This window comes from Bombus huntii, chromosome 17 (genome assembly GCF_024542735.1).
Source record: "Bombus huntii isolate Logan2020A chromosome 17, iyBomHunt1.1, whole genome shotgun sequence".
NCBI lineage: Eukaryota > Metazoa > Arthropoda > Insecta > Hymenoptera > Apidae > Bombus > Bombus huntii.
Genome location: NC_066254.1, coordinates 4,791,543 through 4,811,523, shown reverse-complemented (window position 1 = coordinate 4,811,523; position 19,981 = coordinate 4,791,543). Strand labels below are relative to the sequence as shown.

Below are 19,981 nucleotides of genomic sequence, written 5' to 3'. Positions count from 1 at the left end.
TAAGCGAATAATTCTAAATAATATAATATATTTTACTTTTTTAATAATATGAAAGACATAGTTTAATTACGATTGATAAAGATAACATCATTAATTTTTTTAAAATCATACATGTACATTATACGTAGAACATTATTGCATGAATAAATTAAATGATATTATTGTTATTGTTACAGGCGCAAGGAGTAGACTGGCTGAAGAAATTTTCTCCGCCGTTCAATACGACAACGCGTGCGCTTTTCTTCCGGAGGAGCCAGTAGTCGTTCTAATGGTACTTTCATACGAGGGTGTTGTTTAACGGTGAGAATGTACTTTTCAGTGTTATTATTGTTTTCTTCGTACTTAAAAATAAATAAGACAATGCATATGATATTGTTTTTATCGTTCACCTATTTTTTCAATTAAATTGAAGATAATATAAAAACCAACATTAGGAATCAAAGGTGTTGATTAATGACAGAAAAAGCAAAGAGTAAATGAAATATAATAACATTATAAATATCAAATAATTATCATCTTGTTAAATATATAATAAATGTTTACCTCATATTGTTCCTTTTAAGTAAATTAAAAATATAATTAATCAAGCAAAGAATAAGTGGTTTAAACAAATTTCGTTTCGCTTAACCACACAATGAAAATTAATCATTATTAATTAACTATTTCTGTAATGTTAATGATAGATGAGAGGTTTTGATTTAACAATGAATAATTCGGGTTGTGCGACTTGCACACTCGAACCACCGCCTGATATTCTTCATATACCGCCACCGCCGTTCCCAGCGATTCTCCAACAAAGTTCCGACTTTTATCCGCACACGGATTTATTATCGTTTCCACCTCATCTCAATGACAGCCCTTGTAAACATTTCTGCGATCGCCGCTCCGAAGGTGTTCAATACATAGAAATGCCTCAACAAGGTCTACTATGAAATCTATAATTATTTTACACTCACTTATTTATACTCGTTCAATCAATTTATTTATTTGTATTTATAATTCGATGTTCTATCATGTTATATTTTAAACATTTTCAATTTTAAAAAATGGTCAAAACGAAAAAATACGTGCTATGTCTAAGCATAAATAAATATATATAATTCATTACATTTTTAGGAACAGTATTTGACGATACATGGTTGCTGGTTCTAATATTCTCCTGTATCGGTGTAATTTTCATAGGCATCATTCTGGCGATATTACTCTTGAAATGCAAATTGTAAGTCTCCTTCCATTATTTATTTTTTAAGAATAATAAGATAGAGAACAATCAAAATTATCAGTTAAATAGAAATTGAATATGCAAATAAAATATTAAATCATGACTATATTTTACGAAATATATATCGAGTGAATAAATTTTATAACCAAAACAATATATAGAATAACAATAAACTTTTACTCTACAGCAATAGAAGTGGCAAGAGCGGCGTAATTTCCATACCAAACACAACATCTGGTATACAAGCAAAAAACGGGAGGATTCAAAACGAAGCTGTTCTTTATCCCTGTGCAACTGATACTATGCAAGATAGCCGTGTTATGTGGGCTACTCTGACACCACGGGGTACCACCAGACACTATCTAGAGGAACATACCTATGAAACCATTGGCGGTGGACAATTCCATAAGCGTGCCTGTTCAACTACGCCAACTGAACATGTAAAACTTAAGGCAATTTAATATTACGTTTGTATACGTAGTTATACTTTCATTCACATACACGGTTCCAAAAAAATTTTGTTACAATTGGAATAAATCGAATAAACTATCGATAGTGAAAAACAATTGCAATTCTAAACAATGATAAAACAGAAACAATATACGCTGACTAATGTAAGAATAAAGGAAGAACGTACAATTATTTATTCAAAAAAAATTTGTATATTCCTTGAATGAAGTAAGGAAACATTTAAAATATCTGAAGATAGATTATTGATTTTGCAGACTTACGCAGATCCACCGGTAACTACCCCGATTCAAAATCGCCTGAAGGACGACAAAGCCTTTGATAACACTGCGTTTGTAGATTACGAAGAACCTTCGTTAATAAAGACTGACTATTATCAGCTCAATGATGTTTTGGAGTCGAATGATCCAGGCAATGTTTTAATGCTCACATTTTTATTGATAAATATAATTAGCGCATCTGTAATTTAATTTTGATTTTGATTATAGGTATACAAAGAGGAACATCGCGCCCACGCGTCAGTTCGCCGACACGAATCGAACATCCAAATTTACCACCCCTTAATCTTCACCCTCATAAACGTTCCTCTCGTAAAGGATCTGCTACACCACAAGCTACAGATACTTTATTAAGAAGTAGTATCACATCATCTACATATATTCCTACTATATAAGTTTTACGTCCAATCTTTGTTATACATACATATTTAAAGGCTTATACAATAAGCGACATAAACAACAGTACATTTTGTATACATTACCTTTACACCTAGTCATTATAAATAAGAAATAACTGCCAGTCAAATTAAAGCGATCTAGTCGTTAGCCGGTATATGTAAATTATATATACTTTTTTCTTTAACCAATTAAAAAATTGAAATCATAGTAATGTGATCGAGTTAGTATATTTAGATATATAACATTCTATATATGTTAAATTTGTATTGTGTATGAAATATCATATATCTAATAAAATTTAGGGATGTATGTAAAAATTAATCTTATTTCATACATCCATGTATATTTTATTTTGGCCAATAAAATTTTATCATTTTCACGAACATTTTCATAATATTAATTTATTACAGATAGGAACTCAGATATAGTTAAACAAAGAAGATAATATGTAAATATTTTTGTATGTATTAAGTATTAACAAATTCCCTGTAAATTTTGATTTTATATAAAAACCAGATTGATTTAACATATTAGTGTTTTGTAAATCTACCACATTTCATATAAGTATACATTTATGTAGGATCTTTACTACAATTAGTTTATTTACAATAAATGGATTAAACAAATGTTGGTTAAACAGGAAACGATGGTTCTTTAACGTGAATTAATCATAATAACGTATTATAATTAAGACAAGTAGATAGTTAATTTGCAACTCTTGTCACCACGAATTCAACGCTCTCTCTCTCTCTCTCACACGCAGACTACACTCTCTCGACAACGCAATTAACACTCTCTGACTTCTCAACTAGCACTCTGACTGTTAATTTGTCTTTCTCCCTTAGCATCCCTTTGTCTTTTATCTAAATCCCACCACGCACGTGTTCCGTAATCGCTCGTGGCCAGGGTCACGCAGGCCTTTCCCGCGAAATTATTCGATTGAAGGACCGACGATACATTGTTGGGACTGTCGGCTTTCTCGCGACATTGTTTATAGTTCGCCCGATATCTCTTAGGCCTTTCATCCACGATACTACATTTATATATGAATGAAACTCACAATATGTACATATGGATAGTCAAATTTACAACTCGATATTGTTTAAAATATGAGTCAGGCTTAAATACTGAAATAAAGTGTTTATAAAATAAAACTATAATTAGAAAACTTAGTTCTTATTATATAAATAGTTTCAAACGTAAAATATATCTGTATATAAGTAATTTTATAATTTTAAATTTATTCGAAATAAAGCATTACATTACAGCTTCTTATTTTTGTATAAAGAATATGCAGTAACTAAATATTACACTTTTTACTGATAAATTTTGTTATTAAAATAAATGTGATTCCTATTAAAAGGAAATGCTATTTATTATGACATTATTTTTTCAATTTGTGTTAACAAATTACTGTTATTCTTTACATTGAAAAAAGAAATTAACATTCCACTTTTAAACAAATATGATACTACAAAAAAAAGATTATACTGTGGAACTCTTTTAAATACTATAGTAATAATATGAATAACATTACTTTTCCATATAAATGTTCACAGAATATTCTCAGAATGTCTTTAGAATATTCTACCCAGTAGTAAACTCTTTTATGCTAAAATATTTTGTAATTTTTGGAAGTTATTGTAAGTTATTCTGCTTATACATTGTCAGTAGTTGTTTAAATAAATATCTTTTTTTATAAAAGCTTGGACTTCAGTATTTCATAAATCATCTTATTTCGAAAATATGGCATATCCTGCTGTGTAAACGTGATCTTTTTATTTCCACAAATATATTCAGCAAACATACAAGAGAAGACTCCACAGTCACTGCCATTCATTTGTTGTGGGATATTTTTGGCACACTCTAATTTCCAGCTACTGGTATCATAAGTTTGCTTCTTTTTATCCAAACTTTCATCTTCCAAATATTGTCGTAATGCTGACAGACACTTGGAGTTGTTGCCACCCATACTGTCATAATAACGAATAGACTTGTCCCGAAAGTCGATTATTGACATACACCAATGAATGCCTAAATGTATAGGAACAACTATAATATCCTGTGAAAAAATATCAATTTTTCTAGTCCATCTTCTTAAGGATGAATGTCCACCTGAGATTAATTTTGGATAAAAAAACGTATTCATAGCATGTACTTTTGGATATTTATCATTACTATTACTTCTGGCTATTAATAAATTCATATAAAAATTTATTACTTCGTCGTTTAACCAATTCAAATCAGCTAATGTATGAATATCTCTTCTTGTTATTCCTAAACCAAATCCTTCAACAAGAACTTCATCTGAAGGTCGAGAAATAAGAGCATTTCTTACTTCTTGCAGCATTTCCTCCGTTAAAGTAGGTAATTCTGGCTCTTCTAATTTTTCTCTTTCCAAAACAGCCTCACATAATCTTATAGATCGTGCTAGATGTTCTTCTAGTGCAGCTTCTCTTGCTAAACGATTATGTTTAGACAAAACACAGGTCATTCTTTTAAGCTCCTCTGCTTCTTTATGACGTTGTTCGATTCGTTCGTCATATCTTTTTGTTACTTGAGGTACAAAATCCTCTCTCATTACAGCTTTTGCTGCTAATCGATCTCTTAAGGTGTTTGTAGTTATACTTTCAGGATATTTATTTTGTGCAAATTTTTCGACAGCCGTATCTTTTTTAGGACATTGTGTCTCATTGTGAATGGAATGTATTGTCCTTTCTTTCTCGTCATTATCTACATTGATAATTATTTCTCTACCTTTTTTTTCTCTAATTGGAATAGTCCAATGCATTTGTAACGTTCTATCATGTTTTCTATAAGCTGGCTGAGTTTTAGGAAAAGGAGACGAAGAACCAGATTTATCTAAATCTATTACTTCTATTAGTTTCTGTCTAGATCTTTTATCTTCATGTTTATCACATATAACATCTATCCTACGTGGGAAAAAATTCTGTAATAACTCTTCGTACTGATTTTTTTCTCTTAGACGATGAGTTTTAAATAATGTTGAACATTGTTGATGTGGCACAACATTTTGTCCTCTATCACTTTTATTACTAGAATGTCCCATACTTGCTTTATCATAACATTGCTGTGATTTTGATGAGGAAAAGGTTGATGGACAACATGTCAGTGACTTGTCTCTACTATTACATGTACCATTTAATCTACTAGATGATTTAATAGGAGAATATTTATCTTTAGAAATATCTTGAATATCGCCATCGCTGTCATCTTTAATTTCAATGGGTTCTTCCTCCACATTAATGATATCGTAATCACAACGATGTTTTTTAGGAGTAACAAATTCTTTTTCTGAACTAAATGAAACTCTACGTTTTCTAGGTGCTTCATCTACCCACCCAAAAAATTTTTTCAGAAAGTCGAATATCATGATTGTTGTAAAAAAACAATTGCTTGTAGCACAAAATCCAACTGTCTTTTACTAATATGGCCATTCAATATATTGTAAATGATGTATCTTTTATTGTTTCTCATATAATTCTGAAAATTTTATCAAATTTTCATCAGTCATGTAGTGAACTAACGTGCAATAGTAATACAATATAATATAATATAATATAATATAATATAATAGGATATACAAGTAAGTATCTAATGTATAAAAAGAGAAAAATTGTTAAATGTAATACTTACAATGTATGCAGATAAAAATATATATATCTGTATATATACGTGTGTGCATATGCATGAAGATTGAGATTGATAACCGCTACGTCAGAATTGTTGATTCAAATAACCTAAAATAATCTTTAAGATTATTTGAGATATTTTAATATCAAAATAAATAAATATAGAAAAAATATTTAAGCATAAATCATTAATTGTAAATGAAAAGTATGATTACATATAAATCACAGAATGCAACTGTACCTATAATTAATTTGATTTATTATTTTAAAGTTTGGGGTTTCATGTTAATAACCGGCATTATAAATTTTGTAAAATTCCAAAGAAATATAAAAAAATTCTACACCTAAAGCTATGTACTTCACACCCAAATTTAAACACCAAGTATACTAATAAACCGTGTGTTTAATTCCATTGTAACAACACAGAATATGGATTGACAACTCCCGCGTATTTCATGGAAAAATTTACGCCCTTCGGTGTCACTTTCAAGAACTACACATTTGATTTCCTTTCTTTGTTAAGTTATTACGTGAACTTAGTTTTAATGTATTTATACCTAGCGATATCGATATGTAAATTAGGAGCGAAATTTAAAATTGTCTATGGTCATATGACTGTGATTTGTACATACATATATGTATGTATATATATGTACATATACACACATTAAATATGAAAATATTCAAATATTCAATACGTATGACATGATATGAAAAAGGTTATAATTCAAAAAGCAGGAAATACCCTATTCAAAAAACTGAGAATTTGGTTGGATGTTAATTTAACTGGAAAGAAAATTTTCGATTAGTTACACGAAATCTGATCTAGTACTGAATAATAGAGATCTGGAAGGAGGATCCTAAAAGCATGAAGAAAAACTGGAGCATAACTTTCAAAAAGAAAAGAATTTTTGTATCTTGAACAGTTAGCTAACAGTTTTAAAATTTTCACGCATTCTAACTAGTAAATGTTTTACGCTCCATGGGTACCAATCCACATAAAATAAATCCTTAGATGAGCACGAAATACGTAATAATCCTATCGAATTTATTCATATAAAAATCATAATTTCATTTAATTATAAATAATAATATCGATGGAAAGATATATTTTTGTATTATTTTAACATAACTAAGTTATAAAAAGATATACATATACATATGTAAGTTAGTTGTATAAAGTCATAGTTATATAGTATATATACGCATGCGTTTTTTAAACATAACTTCATATTTTATATTTATGAGTAATTTCATGATTCTTTTGTATTCTTTCAGATAATGCAAAATCTTATCATTATTCAATACTGTTACTCGCAGAAAGATAGTAATTAGATAGGTTATCATATATATATATGTGTGTATATATATATATATATACACGCATACACACACGCACGCACGCACATATATATATATAAATGTATGTATGTATGTAAGCCTTTAAAATATAAGTTAAACATAATATGATTTAGAGGTCTTCATATATTTACAATCACTGTATAAACAATATATTTGATAAGTCGTAATTGTAAAAAAGATAAAGATATAGTAACAGTACAGAACTCATTTCATATAATGAGTAATGTTAATGAAGGATTTATTGCTGTCCATGTGGGTATGTTATTATTTACTTAAAACATATAAAATGAAACATCTGAGCACAATTATAACAGAACTAAACAAATTGATCTTAATTAAATGAAATGTTTATATTTATAATATTATAATAATATATATTTTATTAGGAGCAGGACGACATTCAGAAGCTCTTAAAGAAAAATATCGGAAACTATGCCGTCAAGCATGCAAAGCTGTAAATTATTTTTACTTATATTTTAATATATTATATGGTATAATCCTAGGCAATTTAATAAATAACAATATTTTTAAAGGGCATTCAAAATTTAAAGGCTGGTGGTAGTTCATTAGATGCTGTGGTAGAAACTGTAATAGTATTAGAAAACTCTCCTTTAACCAATGCTGGATTTGGGTCAAATCTCACATTGGAAGGAGCAGTAGAATGTGATGCAAGTGTAATGGATGGTACTACATTACAATTTGGAGCAGTTGGTGCAGTTAGTGGAATAAAAAATCCTGTTTCATTGGCAAAACGACTTTGCGAATATCAGTCAATTAAAATTGCATATGGTAGGATTCCACCAAGGTAAATATTAAAAGCTGAGGTCAACTTGCAGTAAAGCAGCCAGAGTTTGATGGCACCTGTTCTAATTGCTTCATGTATATATATAAACAATAGCAAAAATAAAAAACATGAACAGCCTGAATAACTTTCAGAAAAATAAAAAATCTAAAGAAGAGGAAAAATGGAGAAAAGCTTTAGGAACTTAATAGCATTTATAAAAATACTTTAATATTCTTAATATAAATTGTCATTAAGCTATACATATGTGTAATTTTTCATTGATATTTTAATTCTAAAACGGATTGCGTTTCAAGTTTGGCAATGTTGTTGTATGATGTAAAGCCATGATACCAAGAAATACATAAAAAGAAAGAACGTCTGTCTCATCTCTGCCTTTAATGTGACCTAAATAAATTTCTCTCTTTTAGTGACAATACATGATAAAACATAAATGTCAGTGTCTCCATTTTATATTAAAATCCTTCTTCAACTTGTCTATTTTTTGGATGATTTTTATTCTTTGAAGGTCATGCATGCACAACTGCTTATTCTTTTTATTTTTCCTACTGTTTATATATATAAAAAAAAGATTAAAATAAATTTTACCAGTAAGACACTTTTTCTATAAATTCAACAACGCCAATATTATAAAAATTTAAAATAAGAAATAAAAGTAAATTTATGATGTAATAATAATAATAATAATTTAAAAAAATTCATTTTATGATATCAGTTTTTTAGTTGGGAATGGTGCACATGTATGGGCACAAGAAATGGGAATACAAACATTACCACCAGAACAACTAATTTCAAGTATGTAACAATTAATTTAACACATTCGCTTATGATTTTTCTATAGCTATGTTTATAAATGTTAGCTATTTATTGTTTTATGTCTGGAGGAAAATATTGAAATATTATATATAATTCAGGATAATTATTATTCAGGGTGATAAAAAAGGAACTTTTAGGAACTTTTATTATATGAAAATTTAAATGTTTATGACAAATATTTTTTATATTTATATATATTTCCATTAATTTTAATTAATAAATTAATATTCTGTTATAATTTTTAGCAAAAGCACAGAAGATGTATAAACATTATAAAAGAAAAATAGAAAGTTCTGATATAGATGTTCACAAGGTAAATTACTTTTCAATATCTTTGTACATTATTATATAATCTTAAATTAATTTAATGGTTTAGTATACTAAACAAAGAATGGATACAGTTGGTGCAATATGTGTTGATAAAGAAGGAAATATTGCTGGAGCTTGTTCTAGTGGTGGTATTATTTTAAAATATCCAGGAAGAGTAGGGCAGGTACAACATTTTCTATTTTTTATTATCAGCATTGGTTGCAGATGTAATAATAATACTATTGAACTATGACATTAAGGCAGGAATGTGGGGATGTGGAACATGGGCATATAAAGACAAATATTCTATAGGAACAAGCACATCAGGCTGTGGCGAACATCTCATTCGCACTTTGCTAGCACGAACAACTGCAGAAGCTATATCACATAATTCTTGTCCTATTATCAACTTATACCATTCTATGAAAGCTGATTTTATTGGTGAAAACTCGTAACTACTTTATCAATATCTTCCAGTGCCAACAAATCTTTTATATTAGAAAGAATAAACTAAAGGTTATTATAAATAAAGAAAAATTTCTTTCAGATTCGAAATTTTTATGTGGACTTGAACAGAAACTTGGAGGTGTTATTGCTATTCGATATGCAGCCCAAGAAGGAGTAGGAGATTTCCTTTGGAGTCATTCTACAAATTCAATGATAATAGGTTACATGAATTCAAATGAACAAACACCAATGGTATGATTGGTTATTATTCAAAATAAAAAGAGATGTAAATATTATATTTATAATTTTTCAGAGTCATATGGCTGTTCTCCCATCTCATGAAGTTGGCAAGAAAGCAACTGTCGAAGGAATCTGTTTCAAAATTACATAACATGTTAATGGATTTATGATTCATGTTAAATTATGTTATTATATAAAAAATAATATACAATAATGTCAATATGTAGGTTTTTTTATAAAATGTAAATTATTTCTTACTTTCATGTAGCATACAAAAAAGTCTGTTTAAAGCTGGTTAATAAAGTAGTTTTTCATACATAATATTACATAATATTATATAATATTACATACCTACCTCATACGTATTATAAGCAATTTTAGATATACAAAAAAAAGAACTTATTTTATGAAGTATAACGTATATGTTTAATGCTGTAATAAAAAATATAAGTTAAAAGATGATAATTAAAAAAGAAGATAAAGAAAGAAACAATTAACAAAGAACAATAAAAATAATTGTCATATATCTTTTAGAAATATGATCCAATGCCTAACACAATTTGTTTAACTTACAGTTTAAAAATAATTGTATAATGTAACAATTTTTCACTTAATAGGAGAGCATTTTTAGTATTTTCGTTGCGTCTGATAATAGCAAAAAATATATTGAATGATTGATATTATAAGCATCATCCGTTCTACATTTATATAGGTTTACGCACATAAAGATCAAAATAGGCGTTATACGTTGTACTTACATAATTCTTCTTTTATATTCTTATATACTTTTCTTTCTATTAACATTAAGATACGACATCTCATACATACATTAAATTAGTAAGAAATAAATGTTTAACACTTATGTTTTTTTATTCTTATAATCTATACGTATTTTGAGTTCTACTAATTTATTAATCAAAAGGTACATACAATTTTTCTAGATATAAATATATATAAGATCAGATCACATAAAAAGAATATAAGATCAGTCATTCCTTTTTGAAGAAATCCTGATATTTTCAAATTAATATATTTTTCGAAAACTCTAACTATCCTGGTTTCTAAAACCACGAATTTCTGTTTCAAATATTATCTACATATATAACTACATAACAATCACCAAATATACATCTACCTATCTATTATTGATATAATAAACTCAGACATGTTTCAATAAATTGTCTATTTCATACTAATTTCATATTTCATTTTTAAAATGCATTTGCAACTGTTCGTATAGTATCTTGTTTATAAATTATTTTAATATTAGAAAGATCTCTATTATTATATTTTAGAATGGATAAATGTTTATAAACTTCCAATATCGTTGAATCTTTTGAGTTTTTCGGGAAATATATCTTTGAATAAAACCGGATCTGCTCGGAATTCAACTGACTGTAACGGCATTGTGCCATAAATTGAAGAAAATCTATTTATACATTGTGTACGTTCTACCATATGTGTTAAATCTGCAGACAACATTTCAGTATTTGTGCATTCCGGGCATCGAAATTTCTTTTTTGGTGTCACCTATGATAATATTAAGTATTTAATATATTATTTATCTCAAATTAAAAAAATTGTAATACACTTACTTTTATGGGTGCTTTTCTTGTGATATTTGCTACTAAAAAATTCATGGCTATGTCCTCACAATTCATATGTTCATCAACCCATTCTTTTATATCACCGGGCATAGCAGTGGTATACATATAATTCCAATACTGAAATATTATTCAAAATATTAACATGATCTAATATATTGAGTTACAAATAGAATCTAAATTATACTTAATTTTCTTAGAAACTTATATCCGGAAACATAGGAATGCAGGAAATTTATGTTGGAAATATCTTTTTCAGGAAGGAATAACAAAGTCCAAGAGTTAAGAAATTATATTTCTGGGGTCTGAAATAGAAATATATTGGACTCTAAGTCTTTCTAATAAAATACGTGTTATATTACTTTATGATGAAATGCAGCTCCAGTTAAAACCATAGAAATACTATTAGTCCATTCACTTTCGTATTTCCAACAATTTGTTCCATTATCCCACATATGAATTCTAGATGGAAAACCAACTATTCGGTCTGGAAACTCTCTCCATACCTAATAATTACTCATATGTATTATTATTTTTACTTTTTTAATTTTATATAATTTTTTAAAAATTGACTTTTAAATGTAGTAGACATACCTCATAAGCAAATTCTACTTCATCAGCAGTTAACATAATAATATCATCATCTATTGATAGAACTGCTTCAGTTTCAATTTCATCATAAGGATAAAATCTGTTGGATAGTTTATTTTCCTTTGTTTGTATAACTTTTAATGGTTTATTTAACTTTGGCCATCTAGATGCTGTAATACATAAACAAAATTTTTAGAAACCACCAGACCAAAGAAACACATAAAATAATATTAATATAAAAAATAAAAATTTACAATGTGGAGGATCTTTCTGTTGATTATTCCATATAACTAGAACTTTAGACAAGCTTGGTACTTTAACAAGTTTATTAATTAAAAGAAATAACAATTCCAATCTGTCGTACGTCAGAATTACAGCAGTAAATCCTCGAGTTTTTGGCGCAGTAATTGGTAGAAACAGCGGAGACATAATATCCTACATTTATAATAAAATAATAGTTATAATCTGATTTATTAGTCACTTATCAATTATTATAGTTTATACTTTCTGTATGAGATGGTATATTCCAAAATGTATAATCTCTAGCTAAATGTGGAAATACACGATCTGCGAGTATTTCCAATGCAGTTTCTGTTATTTTTTCCACAGACATAAAATATTTTTCATAAAGCCATGCACCTTGTTCTTGAAGTTCTATAATTCGTTGTGGAGATATCTTTTTTAAAACTGATATTATTGATAAGATATCGACTTCACGTACAAATATAGCAGCCCTAAATAAAGAATATATTTCTTTGTAACATCTTTTTAAAAACAGCTAATATATAATTAATTACCTCTTACCTACTCCAATCAATTATCCCATGATAAGGCATTGTAAGAGAATCAGCTATAATTATAGGTATAGAACCTGCTGCCATACATTCTAAAAGTGTGCTCTGGCCAAGTCTTGCACCTCGAATTACTAGACAAAATGTTGCTGTCTAACAGTAATAGATATAGTAAACAAATATTGTTTTAATTATAGCAGTCATTACGATCTTACATACTTGAAGCACATTAGGATACTTATAAACGTCTTCTCCTGCACACCGAATTGCACTGTTCATAGAACTATAATGCAAACATGTACCTAATATTAAGATATCCTTTGGCGACAGAGATTTAACTTCCAATAAATCTTGTTCAAATGCAGAATTAATGTTCATTTGAGATGAAATAACTAACCATGGTCTAGAATATATGTACATATTTATTATTTTAAATAAATAAAAGAGAATTTTTAAAAATATTTTATTACCTTATATTATTAGAATTTGGTTTAAGATTATCCACAAGAGAGCTATATACTGGTAAACTGATATCAAAATCAGATCTATATGTTAATGATGACATTCCTGCACCTGCAATCATTGCTTTTCCAATAGGTACATCAATGACTGTATTGTAATCAGGTACACTTCCAGGTACCATATTAAATATTAAATGATTTTCTCCATTATTCCAGCTGAAATATAAGCAATGAATTACAAATATCATACATTGTTTATTCAAATGTATATGAAATAAAATGAACCTTACAATGGCAATGCTTTCAAGGCTTGCGAAACTTCTTGTAATTTTAATCTATTTTGATTTAATGTATCAATTGAAGGAATGAAAATACATGCTTCATATGGATTTGGTGTATAAAATTTACTTGAAATAATAGTATTTAAAATTTGATAAAATTCTTTTGTTATTTGATTTGTTATAGGCCTTCCCAAGGAATCTACATACATTTTTGGGGGATAGACATATACTAAAAGTTTATTTCCTTGACTACCACAGCGATAAACATTAAAACAACTAAAGTATGTGCAGGAAATATTTGTAGTATCTGCCACTGGAAGATCTTCATCAATTACTTGAATTGGCAATGATTGTAAGTCGTTAAGAATAATAGCATTATATACAGAGCGTTTTTGTGTGCTCCCAAATTTAAAGATATGATATGTAGTAATTAAAATTATAAACAATGTAAATATTAATAAACATATAACAAAAACATTGTGATAGTGATAAGAAATTCTATTCACTTTATGTGACATTCTTGTTGATAATACCATATTGTTTGGTATTACCACTATAAACTCACTAATTTAAGATAGTTTAAGGTTTTTTATCATATAAGGCGTCATTTTTTGTAATTATCCTAACATTTATAAATTCAAATATTGATACATTAAACAATTAACTATTTAACCCACTAATTTTATCAGTTCAATCGGCTTTCTATCAATATAATAGTATTTCTATTATCTCTTCTTAAATAATTTTATATTTACACACACACGCGTGCGTACATGCCAATATAAATTGTTTTTGAGGTTATATTTTCGAATACTCGTTTACATTTGGTGCATAATTATTTTTAAAAAATTAATATCGTAGACTCTATACTAATCTATGAATAATATACTACACCTCATATGTAAAAATATTAATAACTTTTCGTGCATAATTTCATCACAAATTAACAGTACAAAAATGAATTAAATTTCATATATAGAATGTATACATATAGTATATGATATCAAAAACAATATCGTGCAATGTTTGGTTAGAAAATGTATTAACGAATTTTATATATTATTTTCTTAGTACATATAAAATGAAAACATAATCCAAACTTAATCCGATACTCATAATTCAAAATGCCGCTGCAAAATGGCCGAAACCCACGTGCATTTGCGATAGTGAAACCACTCATTGGACGAATCATGAATAGAAGCTAACACGATGTCAAAGTAATCTGTCAAATATGCTAAAAACGCTCAGCTTTACATACGCATAATTTTTAAACCGCTGAAAAAGGAAATAATTTTATTTCCACTGAAGCGAAGTTCATTCCAATAATTTTATTTCTATTAAACCGGAGTTCAGTTAAAATGAATCCTTTAACGTGAGTATTTTTATAATATATTTGAATATAAATGTACTTATTTAATTTAAAAGAAGGCATAACTTTATTTGTACATATTTTTAGAAACGTAAAAAATATAAAAAAGCTTGGAGAACAAGAATTAGCAAGTAATAGGAGTACGTCTTGGCATGATCAATATGGAGATAGTGCTTGGATCTTTATCGGTGGATTACCATATGATTTAACAGAAGGTGATGTTATAACAGTATTTTCTCAGTAAGTTTTAAACATTCAAGGTAATTTATAAATTTCTGTTTAATAAATGTTAACTGTAATTATTGTTATTATAGATATGGAGAAGTAGTAAATATAAATTTAATACGGGATAAAAATACAGGAAAACAGAAGGGATATGGTTTTTTATGCTATGAAAATCAAAAAAGTACAGTATTAGCTGTTGATAACTTAAATGGTATTAAGGTAGAAACATTTCTGAAATAAATTATTTTGTATTAAGTTCTTCAATAACATTATAACATGAAACAAAGATTATATTGATTAACTTTAATAACAATTGTACATTTCAGATTTTAGGCAGAACAATAAGAGTTGATCATGTAGCAAATTATAAAGCACCGAAAGATTCAAAAAATGTTGACGAAGAGACTAAACGGTTAAGAAAAGAAGGTTGTGCTCCAAAAAATATATAGTAAAAATTGTGATAATTGGCATATCATTACTAGATTGATGTTATTTATGCATTGACACTAAATGGAAATGTGCAAAAATGAACAAGACAATGAGTATAAATGTACAAATATATGAAATATAAAAAGTAAAATATATATTACAAGATATTTAGAACAGAAAATGTATTTTTATTGACATTTAGATGTCATATCATCATTGACATTGACATATATCAGTGTCAATATGAAAATATAAATTTGCATAAACATCTGCAATTTAGTCATTACTTTTAGTACAAATGAAATCCGTATAAAATATTAAAATATAATTGTATGTATTAAACCTTTGTAAAAGTATTTAAATATTATTTTTAAAACAAATTGTAGTTAAAACAGTAATCCAGTTGCATTTAAATGTGGACTTAATGAACAACGCCAATTTCGTTAATATTTTGTATTTTTATGAATTCTATGATCTTCTCATACACACACGCACACATTTCAATTGTTAATAATTTAAATATAAAAATAAATATATTCAAAATTGTAAGTAAAACTGTTAATTTTATTTTTATAATATAGTCATTTTAAAATATCTAAATTAGTTCTGAAGTACATATACACTATAGAAACATCAAACAATAATTGACTTAGACAAATGAGAATCTATAGACTATAAAATCATTTAATATCATCCTTTGCATTTTAGTTCTATAGATCAAGTAATAATAACATAATATCAAATTGCATTCTCCCACTAAAAAATTATTTTGTAATATTATATAATTTGCGCAATTTTTCGTGTACAATGTATTATAAAATCGAAGTAAAGATTTTAATTTGTAGAAAATCGTATGAATTTGCATTACTCGTTGATTATAAATTAGAAAAAGTATAGTTGCTCATAATAGTAATACGATGAAGAAAGTCGAGAATCCGATTATTATAGTACTGATAGATATGTTGTGATTATTATATTTTGCTTATCAATAATTACAAATAAAAAATTTAAATAATCTTCGTCTAAATAAGCAATTTTTTATGAAATCATATTCTTTGAGTAGAATGATATCAGGATGAACCAAATTCACTCATCCATTTTTCATATTTTTCTAAATCTTCTTGAGAAACACTCTTATTACACCTTTCCACAGCTTCATCAAAATCTGCAGCAGATACAGGTAAATCTAGTTCTTCTTTTGGTAATTGTCTAATTTGATCAGGTTTTAAACCTGCAATTTTTTTCCGCATCGACATCATGGACGCATCTCTGTACATAAATATGCTCCAAATGTACGTGTATATTACACATATAAAATTTTATATATATTAAATATTTTTGTTTACCTGCAAACGTTTGTAATATCTGCTCCAGAGTAACCTTCTAATTTTTTTGCAATATCTGCTAAATCTACAGATAAATCTACTTTTACTTCTCGTAGGTTAATTTTTAACAGTGCTTCTCTACCTTCACCTGTGTATTTCAATTTTTTGTTAGAAAATTAATGTATACATCACATAAATTGCTCCTATGAAATTTCAATTAACTTACGATTTGGTAACGGAATATAAATACGCTTTTCTAATCGTCTTCGAAGAGCTTCATCAATATCCCATGGAAAGTTTGTTGCTGCTAACACCATTACAACTTTACTTGGATCTTCACTAGAAAATACAATCTATTTTATAAACAATTCATATAAATAAAAAATTATATATAGAATTATTCTACCTATTGGAACTTATACCATCCATTTGTACCAGAAGTTCAGATTTTACTCGTCGTGAAGCTTCATGTTCAGACTCAGATCCTCTTCTAGAGCAGAGAGAGTCAATTTCGTCAATGAAGATTGTGCTAGGTGCATAAAATCTGGCCTGCATAAAAGTACGTATAATGATTAAAAAGTAGTTAAAAATATTTTTTGCTTAAATACATTCACTGTTTTACTAAACAATATATCATTTCACTGTTGATAATAATTACCATTTCAAAAAGTAGACGAACAAGTTTTTCAGATTCTCCCCTATACTTTGAAGTTAGAGTGGAAGATGATACATTAAAAAATGTTGTTCCACATTCAGTGGCTACTGCTTTTGCTAACATTGTTTTTCCAGTTCCTGGTGGACCAACCATAAGTACTCCTTTCCAAGGGCGACGAATTCCCTGAAAATATAAACCATATTTTATTATGAGAAATATCGAATATACAAGATTGGTATATATACCTTAAAGAAATCTGGCATCCACATTGGAAGAACAACAGCTTCTTCCAACAATCGTTTTGCTTCATGCAAGTCAGCTATATCGTCCCAATGAATATTTGGATTTTTTTGAACAATATCTCTTTCTGTAACATTTATATGAATATATACCAATTTTACATTAAGACTGTTATTATACTATTATATATATTACCTAATAAATCAACCAAATCTCTATCATTTCCAGATGGCTCAAATTTGCGTTCCTCTACTTCCACATCTACTTTTTCAGTTTCCAATTTCTCCTGAAAATATTATTTATAATATCATCATGTTGTATATATGGAAATAATTGACTAAAAAAATATAAAAACGTAAGTTACTTTGTTTATGTCATCCTTTCTTGATGTTTTTCTCTCATCTTTTTTAGCAATTTTGGCATCTGGTCTTTTCCCAGTGGTTACAGATCTTCGTACATTTGTCCGATTTTGTTGTTGCTTTGGTTGATTTTTCAGTGGTCTAATATTTCTATGTGAACATAATTTAATAGTATCAATATAATGTAATTTTCTTTGGTTGAAACTTGTTTTTTACAATAAATATATCTAAATATAAAATTACTTTTGCTCAGCAGGTGTTAAAGGTGGCCATACATCTGGATCTCTTGCTGGTGTTTGATTCCATGAACTATCTGAATTATTATAGGTCCATAAAGTTGGATCTCTTGTTGGCTCCTCAAATGATAAACATGAAGTACCTAAATGTTTGTTTTACATTTTTATTACTTTATTGTACATATCCTTATTACAAGTTTTTTATAAATAATCATACCCAGTAATCTTTCTCCATGCGTATCGACTTTGAAAAGTTGTAAGGTATTTGAAGTTGCTTTTACTTTTTCAAATTCTTGAACAATTTGATGTTGCACAAGTTGCCATTTAGCTTTCCGTGTGACATCTGCAATGCTTGCAAGCAACCGATGAATCTGTTGAACAACACCTTGGTAATAAACTCCAGATGTATCATAGTTTCCAGTCAAAGCCATTTCACGAGCCAGTTTGGTATTTTCACAAATTTCATTGATTGAAACTGCCATGATTTTTTTAAAATGCATATATATATATATATATGAACCTGTATGTACACAAATATTTACAATAAAAATGATAAAATCTCAAACAAGAAATGATATATTTAGGCTTAATTTAGTTCAATATTCTTAAGATCAATTCAAGATAAATTATTTGAAAACATTACATTAACACTAATATTAATATACAAAAATAATTGTCTACTTTATTATATCATTGTATCAAAACCTTTAATATAAATAAATGTTAGCAATTAGCATGTTCCAATGAAGTAAAATATATTATAAATTTCAAATACAATAAATTAATTTTTTAATTACTAAACAGAAACAAAACCAATACTACAATATTTGTTGTTCCTCTAGATAATTATAATATTACATCTAAATATGTATGTATGTAAGTCAAATTACTTTTATATGAAACGATCTTTTAAAATATTAAAACTATTATCGTAAATATCGAACCTATCTCAGAATGAATACTATGAACTCAGATCCGAAAAATAATGTAACTCGTGATTAGCATGCTGTAAATTAGTAAAAATAATTGAATTATCGTACAATTATTAAAAAATCCTACTAGTTACAAACAACACAGTTATTTGCCATATAATTTACACGAATTTGTTGAAACGGTCGCCATATTATCATTTAGAAATCGCGGTATTTTTTAAATTCTTGTCTTTCACTCAAAACTTTATTAATAATTAACGTATCTCCTCAGCATTTCATTATTCTAGTTTCTCTACTTAAATTTTGAAGTATAAATGCATTTTAATTAAAACGTTATTCTAATACACAATGTAATATGAAAATCGATACTATAATAACGCAGAAACTCTAAATCAAGAAGAAAATAAACAGATTTTTTAAATGTTGAGGATATAAACGCAATGAAAAATAACTAAAAATGAAAGAACGTCGTATGTGAACTGTATAG

The 19,981-nt window shown here is 27.6% G+C and overlaps 6 protein-coding genes across 15 annotated transcripts; 3 read left to right on the top strand and 3 right to left on the bottom strand.

Annotated features, from left to right (window-relative positions):
* The first annotated feature begins 176 nt into the window (after positions 1 to 176).
* LOC126875268 (uncharacterized) lies at positions 177 to 4,064 on the top strand. Of its 2 annotated transcripts, none has more exons than XM_050638126.1 (6): positions 177 to 300; positions 684 to 921; positions 1,117 to 1,219; positions 1,410 to 1,662; positions 1,948 to 2,101; positions 2,179 to 4,064. In XM_050638126.1, exons 2-6 carry the CDS (start codon positions 684 to 686, stop codon positions 2,361 to 2,363), a joined length of 933 nt encoding a protein of 310 aa, XP_050494083.1. In that variant the 5' UTR covers positions 177 to 300; the 3' UTR covers positions 2,364 to 4,064. The 2 variants fall into 2 exon arrangements, with proteins under 2 accessions (XP_050494083.1, XP_050494082.1); XM_050638125.1 differs by having other exon boundaries at positions 1,410 to 1,674.
* LOC126875260 (sentrin-specific protease 1-like) lies at positions 3,589 to 6,569 on the bottom strand. Of its 2 annotated transcripts, none has more exons than XM_050638109.1 (3): positions 6,262 to 6,569; positions 6,025 to 6,138; positions 3,589 to 5,871 (listed from the first exon to the last, which is right to left on the bottom strand). In XM_050638109.1, the coding sequence occupies exon 3, from the start codon at positions 5,759 to 5,761 to the stop codon at positions 4,064 to 4,066; it is 1,698 nt and encodes a 565-aa protein (XP_050494066.1). In that variant the 5' UTR covers positions 5,762 to 5,871; positions 6,025 to 6,138; positions 6,262 to 6,569; the 3' UTR covers positions 3,589 to 4,063. The 2 variants fall into 2 exon arrangements, with proteins under 2 accessions (XP_050494066.1, XP_050494065.1); XM_050638108.1 differs by having other exon boundaries at positions 6,025 to 6,128.
* Positions 6,570 to 7,003: 434 nt separating this feature from the next.
* Positions 7,004 to 10,317, top strand: LOC126875266 (threonine aspartase 1-like). Of its 3 annotated transcripts, none has more exons than XR_007693310.1 (10): positions 7,004 to 7,183; positions 7,299 to 7,638; positions 7,769 to 7,836; positions 7,916 to 8,187; positions 8,900 to 8,979; positions 9,246 to 9,313; positions 9,377 to 9,493; positions 9,570 to 9,760; positions 9,842 to 10,008; positions 10,070 to 10,317. XR_007693310.1 is itself a non-coding variant. In XM_050638122.1 (10 exons), exons 2-10 carry the CDS (start codon positions 7,599 to 7,601, stop codon positions 10,145 to 10,147), a joined length of 1,056 nt encoding a protein of 351 aa, XP_050494079.1. In that variant the 5' UTR covers positions 7,004 to 7,183; positions 7,299 to 7,598; the 3' UTR covers positions 10,148 to 10,317. The 3 variants fall into 3 exon arrangements, 1 of the variants encoding a protein (XP_050494079.1); XM_050638122.1 differs by having other exon boundaries at positions 9,570 to 9,750; positions 9,857 to 10,008; XR_007693311.1 differs by having other exon boundaries at positions 7,005 to 7,183; positions 9,857 to 10,008.
* Positions 10,318 to 10,847: 530 nt separating this feature from the next.
* Positions 10,848 to 14,802, bottom strand: LOC126875259 (exostosin-2). Of its 3 annotated transcripts, none has more exons than XM_050638106.1 (10): positions 13,734 to 14,802; positions 13,453 to 13,659; positions 13,202 to 13,385; positions 12,996 to 13,135; positions 12,700 to 12,925; positions 12,446 to 12,626; positions 12,195 to 12,361; positions 11,963 to 12,106; positions 11,592 to 11,720; positions 10,848 to 11,526 (listed from the first exon to the last, which is right to left on the bottom strand). In XM_050638106.1, the coding sequence occupies exons 1-10, from the start codon at positions 14,258 to 14,260 to the stop codon at positions 11,305 to 11,307; spliced, it is 2,127 nt and encodes a 708-aa protein (XP_050494063.1). In that variant the 5' UTR covers positions 14,261 to 14,802; the 3' UTR covers positions 10,848 to 11,304. The 3 variants fall into 3 exon arrangements, 2 of the variants coding, with proteins under 2 accessions (XP_050494063.1, XP_050494064.1); XR_007693309.1 differs by lacking the exon at positions 10,848 to 11,526 and adding an exon at positions 11,792 to 11,905 and having other exon boundaries at positions 11,593 to 11,720; XM_050638107.1 differs by lacking the exon at positions 11,963 to 12,106.
* A 74-nt stretch (positions 14,803 to 14,876) lies between these two features.
* LOC126875271 (RNA-binding motif protein, X-linked 2-like) lies at positions 14,877 to 15,928 on the top strand. The gene is made up of 4 exons (XM_050638129.1): positions 14,877 to 15,096; positions 15,181 to 15,333; positions 15,408 to 15,537; positions 15,645 to 15,928. The coding sequence occupies exons 1-4, from the start codon at positions 15,083 to 15,085 to the stop codon at positions 15,765 to 15,767; spliced, it is 420 nt and encodes a 139-aa protein (XP_050494086.1). The 5' UTR covers positions 14,877 to 15,082; the 3' UTR covers positions 15,768 to 15,928.
* A 362-nt stretch (positions 15,929 to 16,290) lies between these two features.
* Positions 16,291 to 19,800, bottom strand: LOC126875264 (katanin p60 ATPase-containing subunit A-like 1). 4 transcript variants are annotated; one of them, XM_050638118.1, is made up of 11 exons: positions 19,660 to 19,800; positions 18,780 to 18,933; positions 18,570 to 18,705; positions 18,332 to 18,476; positions 18,163 to 18,253; positions 17,973 to 18,094; positions 17,731 to 17,910; positions 17,479 to 17,621; positions 17,299 to 17,411; positions 17,094 to 17,220; positions 16,291 to 17,016 (listed from the first exon to the last, which is right to left on the bottom strand). In XM_050638118.1, the coding sequence occupies exons 1-11, from the start codon at positions 19,690 to 19,692 to the stop codon at positions 16,818 to 16,820; spliced, it is 1,443 nt and encodes a 480-aa protein (XP_050494075.1). In that variant the 5' UTR covers positions 19,693 to 19,800; the 3' UTR covers positions 16,291 to 16,817. The 4 variants fall into 4 exon arrangements, with proteins under 4 accessions (XP_050494075.1, XP_050494073.1, XP_050494072.1 ...); XM_050638116.1 differs by having other exon boundaries at positions 18,780 to 19,082; positions 19,603 to 19,738; XM_050638115.1 differs by lacking the exon at positions 19,660 to 19,800 and adding an exon at positions 19,507 to 19,652 and having other exon boundaries at positions 18,780 to 19,082.
* Between the last annotated feature and the right edge of the window lie 181 nt (positions 19,801 to 19,981).